At 36.1% G+C, this 9,263-nt stretch overlaps 2 protein-coding genes across 5 annotated transcripts; both read left to right on the top strand.

Annotated features, from left to right (window-relative positions):
* The first annotated feature begins 3,307 nt into the window (after positions 1-3,307).
* On the top strand, positions 3,308-6,484 carry LOC131620511 (transcription factor SRM1-like). Of its 4 annotated transcripts, none has more exons than XM_058891614.1 (3): positions 3,308-3,381; positions 3,721-4,082; positions 5,443-6,483. In XM_058891614.1, exons 2-3 carry the CDS (start codon positions 3,736-3,738, stop codon positions 6,107-6,109), a joined length of 1,014 nt encoding a protein of 337 aa, XP_058747597.1. In that variant the 5' UTR covers positions 3,308-3,381; positions 3,721-3,735; the 3' UTR covers positions 6,110-6,483. The 4 variants fall into 4 exon arrangements, with proteins under 4 accessions (XP_058747597.1, XP_058747599.1, XP_058747600.1 ...); XM_058891616.1 differs by having other exon boundaries at positions 3,314-3,417; positions 5,443-6,484; XM_058891617.1 differs by lacking the exon at positions 3,308-3,381 and adding an exon at positions 3,429-3,599 and having other exon boundaries at positions 5,443-6,484.
* Positions 6,485-7,146: 662 nt separating this feature from the next.
* On the top strand, positions 7,147-8,656 carry LOC131618981 (protein FAR1-RELATED SEQUENCE 5-like). The gene is made up of 4 exons (XM_058890127.1): positions 7,147-7,470; positions 7,570-7,947; positions 7,997-8,332; positions 8,561-8,656. Exons 1-4 carry the CDS (start codon positions 7,147-7,149, stop codon positions 8,654-8,656), a joined length of 1,134 nt encoding a protein of 377 aa, XP_058746110.1.
* The last annotated feature ends 607 nt before the right edge of the window (positions 8,657-9,263 follow it).

Raw genomic sequence — 9,263 nt, 5'->3', positions numbered from 1 at the left:
GATGTTTCGATTTTTGATAAGTCTCCTTCATAGGTTTTGACTTAACAGTTTTCTTTTTCTGTTATGGATATAAACAAGAACAAATAATTATGAAGGATATTGTAGAAGGAAGTGAGTTAACTCACTCAGCAGATCAAGTCAATGTCAACACAGATGTCTTAACATCAAAATTTGCTGAGAACTCAATTATGCAAATTGAGACAAACAAAGCATCCGGGATTGATGAATTTTCATCAAAGGAAGGTATTCATTATCTGTCAGGATCCCCTGAGAAAGAAGACACTAGAGATAGACCAAGTCTCAAGATTCTGGATGGAAAGAGCACTAGACTCACAGCCACACTTGGAAGATCAAGAAAGCAAGGAGAGCAGGATTCTTGTAATCATAACTAAAGATGCTAAGCTGATGACAGGTATGATTCCTACAAATCTGTTGAACTGGTTTAAATCAAGCTGGACACACCTTGGTGTATCTCACCAGAATGTAGAGTGGAATGTTGTAACTATGCGTTACTACATCAAAAACAAGGTAGAGGACAAATGGAACCTCGAACAAAAGTCAACTACTAATCTAGATATTACCAACAAGATAGATATCCAGGAGGACTCTCAGCTGACATCCCACCACAATAGCCCTAGTGTGATCACAGAGTGCAATTTTCCCTTAGAAACAGGTTTAGAGCTAACTCACAATGTTGAGATGCCTCAACAATCTCGGTTCATCTCTCTTGAAACAATACATTTTCCACATACTCCTACAAAAGGGACTAACCCTGTAGGAACCCTGAATGATGGAAGTATGTGAATGGTACATATGATGCGTATTAAAGATGATCCTAACAAGAGTGACGGGAATGCTTCTAACAAAATCAATGACATCTTCACAGAAACTCTAGATGCTACATATTTTGAGAACTTGCGAAGCAAGTTGGGACTCTGCATCCTTGAAGAATCATAGAGTCAACAAAAAAAAAAGGTGGAGAAGACACTTCTGTTGGTTTTGGCAACTTTTGTGGCCAAACAGGGGGGAAGTAATATATGTCACCCCAAAACAACAAGAATGGTGGGTGTGTGATCAACAATTCTAATTTGCTTATTTTTTTGATTTGTTTGTGCTTGTGCTACTCTTGTGGTTGTCTGTCCGGTTTTGTTTAAGCACTATGCGCATACTGGTGATGTATGTTGTCTGCTTTGTATTAGCTTATTATTGTGTTTTTGGTTATCTTGTGTCCGCTGCAAGTTTTTCTCTGGTATGGTGTGACAGGTTGTTTTAGCCAAAAATTTGCCAAAGGGGGAGATTGAAGGTGTTTCCATGTTGGCTGCATTATTGGTAAAACATACCTGGTTGATTTTGTATATGCAGGTTCCATATATATGTGAAGCTAATACAGGTTTTGTAGTGAATGTCAGGATCGATGTCATGACATCCGTGTGTGACAGCAGGAGCTGTTATTGTTTATTAATTGTGTTTCCTGATTTATCCTTTTTATCAGTTTAGGAAACTTTTTATTGAGTGCTGCATATTTCGTCCAGAAGATCCTACTGACAGCATATTGTGTAACAGACAGTTGGCGTGTGAATTAGGTTAACTTTGTTAACTCTAATGTGTTTCTTAAAAAGCCCAAGGCCCAAGAGTGCATATAAAAAGGACTGCAATCCTAATTTGGAACGCAGATAGAAGATTATGTATTGTGAAGAATGGCTGTTCTGTAACTGTCTCGTGTGATCCATGCAATTGTCCTTGATGATTGCGTTGGAATTAGTTTGTGTTTTTGTAATGTCACTCTAAGCTTTTAAGCACGAGTGTGTGTCTCTTGATTGAAGCTTTTAAGCAGATCAAGGTGTGTTTTTGAAGAGTTTCTTCTATCTATAATTGTTTATTATTTATGTGTAATCACTGCTGTGATTGAGGGGGAGTGGAATGGAGATATTCCATATCTAGGTAGAACCTAGGTAGAAGGGTCATTGGGTAGTGATTAAATAAGAAGTTGTAAACGAGGGAGTTTAGCTTTGAATTGAAACTACTGATAGTGGACTTCATCCCTGGCTTGGTAGCCCCTAGAGTAGGTTGTTTGAACCGAACTGGGTAAACAATTTTGTGTGTTCTTTACTATTTTTATGCTATTTTGTTAATACTGTATGTGCTGCGTAAGTATGGATGTCATAACATCCAGTTTGACATCGAGCGAGTGTTACTAGAATTTTCAACACTAACCCTAATTGGATTGGCAACGACCTAGTATAAAAGCCTCTCCGACGAAAGCATAGATTCATGGAGAGACCTTTGCAAAGATTTTACTGCTCACTTTACCACCCTAAAACGTCAACCCACTACTATGCCCATATTTAATGGGATTACTCAAGGATAGAAGAATATCCTGTGCATATTCATTGACTTATTTACTAAACTGGTTGCAGATGTGGAGGCACAAACAAAAGATTGTAGTGTTTGATTTTCGAAAGAGGGTTGAGGTCGGACTGCATGTTCCAAGAGAAGCTAGGGCTTAAGGAGGTTTATAGTTTGAAAGGCATAATGAGTAGGGCACAACCTTACATTAGTTATGAGATAAAACTCTTGGCCATGGGAAACAACCGAGGAACGGGGAACACCGGACCCAACCGACCATCAGAGAGAGATGATGGTCGGCATACAAAAGAAGGAGAGCGCGGACCCCAATCCATATTTGATTCTTATACTCCCTTGAACACTTCACAAGAAAAAATTTAGTTTGACAGCAACATTACTAAAGAACAACTCACACCCAAGCTTATTGAGATATAGCACCTCAATGAGAAAAGGGAAATCCAAGAGAATCAGCACTTAATCCATACCTCAAGAACTACGCGTGAAAAATGGAAGATAATGCTTAAACAATATTTCGAGAATTATAGAAGAATTACATCTCATCATATCTTATTATATGCTAGAATTCTATTAAAATCTTTATCAAAATTTGTTTTCATTTATTGTAATCTAGGAGAACCATTAGATTGAGCAGTAAATTCACCACTAGATTGCATAAAATTGACCATATAACTCCTATTGAATGTATAAAATAAACAAGCCGAAATTTATAACTCAAACACTTAACAATTTTATACTTTAACAGGTGCATTGCACGGAAAGACGTCTAGTTTTTAACATAACACATATTTAAATAAATTTTTTGGGAGGTAAATTCTTTTAAATTATAATAAATAAAATAGTCCATAATCAAGCCCAATCTACATCCTTTTCCAAGAGGGGCCCATTCACTATGTATATATATATTTGCTAATTAATTTTTTAAACCCTAATCACAGTCAAACTCAACACTTCACTGATTTTCGAGTCGCATTGAAGTCGCGAGAGGATCAACTTCCAGTCGCATTCAACTCAACAGTGAGATATTCCGACCAAGATTTTCCTCTCTCCAACGTTATTATCACATCACACTGTTCTCGCCTTTTCATCTTCGCTTATTCCTCAATTTTCTCTTTCAATTATTACAAAAAAAAAAATCTATATCCATATCCCTAATTCGCATTCATTTTTCTCAGATAAATTTCACATGTTCTTACTAGATTTTGTTCCCTTTCGTATTTATTCCTCATCAATATGTAATAATTTCACAAAAAGTATTAACTTTTGGATTCTGAATCAAATTTACAATTGACGTAATTCACAAGAAACCCGTTTTTTTTATGAATTCTGAAGCAAGATCATAATTTGAATTTTCAGATTCATTTCTCTGTTATGGGTGAACTGGGTGGTTTCGGTGAGTGGAGCAAAGAGCAAGATATGGCATTTGAAAATGCGTTGGCGAATTATCCTGAGGACGCTGTGGATCGATGGGCGAAAATTGCGGCAGTTGTAGCTGGGAAAACTTCGGAAGAGGTTAAGCGTCACTATGAGGTTTTGGTTGAGGATGTCAGCCTCATTGAATCTGGTTATGTGGCTTTACCGGGTTATGATTCTCCTCCGGAGGCGGAGAGATCAACAAAGCGTGCTCGTGGAAAAGGAGTTGTCAAGAAGGGAGCTAGTGGGTCAAAACCTGAGCCAGAACGGCGAAAGGGTATTCCTTGGACCGAAGAGGAACACAGGTTATCTTAGTTTGTTATTGTTTCTGTCTCTCAGGTTTTGTTTTTTAGTTTTATTTAACTGCATAAACTTCTTGAGGTATTTGGAGCTTATATGTGATAGTGTTGGAATTGCGGATTGTAAAAAATAATGTTTTGTTTAAATTCTGCTATGTTATAGTAATTGTTGTCAAATATCGACCATGGTGGATTGTGGTGGCAATTTTTTTTGACAATTGCCGCTGTCAATTAGTGTGTATGGCAGCTTAAAATGCTGGATTTTTGGCTTTAGCCCATTGACAATCAATAACACTAGCTATCATGCTATAGCCGCTATTTGATAACATTTTATTCTAGATAGTGTATCACAAAAGCATAGCGATTTGTTCAAATTCTGCTATGCTATAATATTTGACGACACTGATGAAATTTGGTTGTAGACAATGTTATCGATGGTAGATGGTGGAGAGCCAAAATCCATCCGTATAGCAGATTATGGCGGAAAAACTCGCATTATCGGCCGATATTTACCATCGCGGCAAGCTCAAAACCCGCAATGTATATCCACCATAGCGCCGCCATGGCTGATATTTGATAACACTGATTGTAGGCTCTGTATATCCTAAGCTATCTGTGCCGTGCATTATATTTTTTCAGCGGAACTTTGTTAGAGAAGTTTCCAGTCTGGTTACGATACTTCACTGCGGTGACGGTTTTACGAAACCATGACATTTGGGGCTTGTGGCCCAGTGTGTAGAATTTAGATATGGTTCTAGGTGAGGATGAAGTAAGTAAAACCTATGGGTTTAACGGGGAATTATATTTATAGATTGAATTCTATTAGTTCCATATTAAGAGGGATCATGATTATTAACCATGTTACTGTGATAATTATTAGTTTCTTCTGATGTGGTTGTCTATGGTCCAATGTATTTATTAGAACTTAGAATACTTTCTATGAGGATTGACACAACACCAAATTGTTTTGCTTGATTTCGTTACGCGTTTACTCCAATCTTTGGAAGAGTTACTTATATCAGATCTTTGAAACAATCGTGTGAGGAGATTTTAGCGAAGTGATGTAGAACAGCGTATTGATGGTTGTTAGATTTAGAAAAATTTAATGAGCTCGATTTTTATCAATAATCAATATCATTTAATGGCATGCCAGATTTTTTGACAACCACGATATAGAGAAATGTTTATACGGTGGACTTTTGGCATTCGGCCATTGACAAAACTGATCAGGATTAGTTTATTGACCAAGTTAGAGATACTGGTTAAGAAAAACCATGTTTCGGTTAAACATTTGATCATTTTTTTGGATGGTTAATTTTGAATATGGTTAGTATTGTTTTTAAGTATTTTCAAAATTGTGGAACAGGTTATTTCTTATAGGCTTGGAGAAGTATGGAGATGGTGACTGGCGGAGCATATCAAGGAGATGTGTGGTGACAAGAACACCTACACAAGTTGCTAGCCATGCTCAGAAATACAAAATTCGTCTGAAATCAATGAATGAGAGGAAAGACAAAAGAAGGCGATCCAGCATACATGATATCACCCTTGAGAAAAGTGTAGACATTCCAGGACCTCAAGTACCAATTACTGGTCAATCAAGCGATCCTGCAGCAAGTTCGGCCGGAGAATCAGCCACACAAGTTCCTCCAGGCCCAGCTACTGAAATGATTGCTGCAGCTGCACCTGCACCTGCACCTGCTGGAATGAATGCTGCAGCCCCACCTGCTGAAATGAATGCTGCAGCCGCACCTGCCGGAATCAGAACTTTAGATATTCCTCCGGCCCCACCTGCCGGAATCAGAACTGTTGATAAACTTCCTGCCCCACCTGCCAAAGTTTGTGCTGCTCCTGGGATCTGGCAACCTGTAGGAGGACCGGTTGTATCTGCAGATGGCACTCCAGTGAATCAAACTGCTTCTGGTCACACGGCATATGGTCATATGCCGGTTTCTGGGACAGCTATTCAAGAGGCACCAATGAACTTTAGTTCTCTGAAATATCTCATGAAACATACATCTACTCGCTCGTGAAGAGCTGATCAGAAGTACATCAAATACATACATAGAAACAGAAGTCAAATTATAGTTACTTTTATTTCTATATTGTTCCTTATGTACAAGCTAGTGTTTTCTATTCAATCAATGATTCAAATAAGAGATTGAATATTTAACATCCTTGGCATAGGATAGCATGCAAATAAGTTTATGTTGTAGAGATATAGATTGTTATAGACAGTCATACAAAGTGATTTGTTGTGATTTAGAGGAAGTTTCTTTGACCTTAAATTTTGAAGGTTTTATTATTATTATTATTAGGAAATAAAGTATTTCAATAGTGAACTTGAAAAGGATTTGGGTTTTCTGGTCCCTACAAATGTAGAAGGCTGATCTCAAACAGTTGGAATTATTTTTTAATTGATTTTTGTTTTCATTTAGCTTTCCTAATTCAAGTAACTCCATTGATGTCAAGGGTTAGGATTATGACTCACATTCTTTTCATTTGTTGTTTTAATATGTTATGGTAATTAGGGTGTTGATTTTTGAACCTACCTCAACTTGTTCGTAACATAATATATTTTGATGTTTTAATATCAGTAGCATTTTGTTCATAAAAGCTTAAGTAATTACATACATTGAATTGTTAACATATTCCAATTAAATTTAGAACTCAAATTAGCTTTAAAATTATAGAGTTAATCATTCAATCATTGATTGAATTTTGGAGATGAAATTATTTAATGGAGAAAAATAACACCTCAACATGCAACGAAAATATAAGGGTGTGTTTGTTTTGAGGATTAAAACTATAATCTTACGAATACTATTCTCGAAAACATTAATATTGGGAATTTTATTCCAATCTATGTGTTTTATCTATGTGGTTGGCGAATAATTTAATTTGTTTGAAATATTTATAAAATGTATTTAATTTAATTTTTAAAGTAAAAAACAAATGAGTTAAAATGTTTGGGAGAAGGAATTTATGGACAATTACTTCTTATTCACATGAGAATGTAAGATTTCCTCCGTGTAACATGGAAATAGAAAGTGACAAACTATGTCATATAATGGGGTACATGGTTGCTCAGAAGGGTGGATACGATCGTGTTGGGTTTACAAAGAAGGATCTGTATAATTATTTTGATAAAAAAATGCGTGCTACTATTAAAGATAGTGACGTTGCCGCTGCTTTAAATTATCTACATGCGAAGTCATCTACTGATCCCATGCTATATGCTAAATATGTCGTCAGCAGTGATGGACGAATGAAGTCTCTTTTTTGGGCTTATGGGAGTAGTAGATCTGACTTTTTGTTTTGGCGATGTGGTTACATTCGACACGACTTAATAGAAGAACAAATACAACTACCCATCATTGGTTATATTTTCAGGGTGTAACCACCACTCTCAAGACACTTATTTTTGGTGCTGCATTGGTGTCAGATGAAACGACAGAGACGTATAAGTGATTGTTGGAGTGTTTTTTTATAGTGCATGGAAGATAAATATCCAGAAGCAATTGTAACAGACAGAGATGGGGCAATGAGGGGAGCTATAAAACAAGTGTTTCCGGATGCGACACATCGTTTATGCGCTTGTAATTTGAATAAGAATGCAGGTGAGAATGTAAAGAATTCGAGATTTTTGCAAGGTTTTCAAAAATCCATGTACTCTAATTTTACAAAGGATGAATTTGAAGAGTTTTGGTCAGAGCTAATTAAAGAAAACGAACTTGAAGAAAATCTTTGGGTTGAGAAAACGTACAAGAATAAGTCACTATGGGCAACTACATACCTAAGTGACAAGTTTTTTGGACGTATAAGAACTACGTCTCAATGTGAAGCCATCAATACAATCATCAAGAGTTATGTCAGGAAGAAAGGCTGCATTTTTTTAATTTATGCACAATTTTGAGCAGGCTTTGAGATCTTATAGAAACAATGAGCTGACTGCCGATTTTAAATCAAAGTTTACAGAACCTATGATGACTACTCACCTGGGTTTGCTTGAGAGGCATGCCGCGAAAATTTATACTACGGAGATTTTCAAAGAAGTCAAAGATGAAATAACGAAGGCTGGATCATTGATTGTTAAGGCAAAATTTGGTTGTAGCGGAGTTAAGACTTATAAACTTAATAAATATTTTCGTGACAATTATGAAATAGAGGTTGTGTATGATGGTGACACACTTCAATGTGAGTGTAAGTTATGGGAGTCTCGTGGGATTCCATGTTCTCAAACCGTGGTTCCAGTGGTACATCAGGGGTTGCATCCAATGCACGTACAACCCGTATACCCATTTTATCCAATAAGTCTTGCATCCAATGGTGGTACTTGAATGAGCATTGAAGTAGCTGTAATTTGAGCATGCATGAAAAGTGATGTGTTGGAGGTGATTGTTAGTGATATGACACGGGTAAGGTTAGAATACCTCCAACTATATACGTTTTTTGTGTCATAACATAAGAGTTTTTAAATTCAGTGGACTGGTAAGGTTAGAATACCTCCATCTATATATGCTCTTGAGTGCACCGTGACAGATCCTCCTACAAGAATGTTTGTTCGTTTTATGAAGTAATACGTTTAATTTTATGTTTAGAATGAAACTTGGTTGAAGTTGGAAAGTAATTTTCTTTGATGTTTTGGTAAGTAGTTGGTAGTATGTTTTGTTGTTGTCTGTTTAGGGTTGGCTTTAGGCCCATATTGAAAAAGTCCGACCATTTCCAGTTAGTGTGAAATGTATGGATGTTGAAATGAATAAAATCTTGAGTTTCATAATATACTATTGTTGTAAGTTTCAAAATTGTAAGATTACAAAAGTAGCAAAATCTTTGATGAGATCTGTAACATTAACATGCTTTTATATTTTGACTTCTCCGATACTTGGACTACTGTTGGTTACAAAATCCCAAGTTCCTACACATTCTCTTACAAATGTTTATGTCCCATAGTATTCCATTAGAGTTGGAGTGTCTACACGTGAAAATTTTATTATTTTTATAATTTTGTGCTTTATTTAATTGTTTAATCTATAATAAAATGAATCAATTATATTTTTGGATTTGTATTTTTAAATTATTGAATGACTATTTAGATATTTAATTATGGAAAGCAAAACAAAGTTTTATCCTTGAATATCTATTTGTTATTTTGCAAAAGGGGGGTTCACTATGGATCGAACCCGC

This window comes from Vicia villosa, linkage group LG7 (genome assembly GCF_029867415.1).
Source record: "Vicia villosa cultivar HV-30 ecotype Madison, WI linkage group LG7, Vvil1.0, whole genome shotgun sequence".
NCBI classification, from domain to species: Eukaryota; Viridiplantae; Streptophyta; class Magnoliopsida; order Fabales; family Fabaceae; genus Vicia; species Vicia villosa.
The sequence above is the reverse complement of the archived record's forward strand: the minus strand, read 5'-3'. Positions and strand labels throughout refer to the sequence as shown.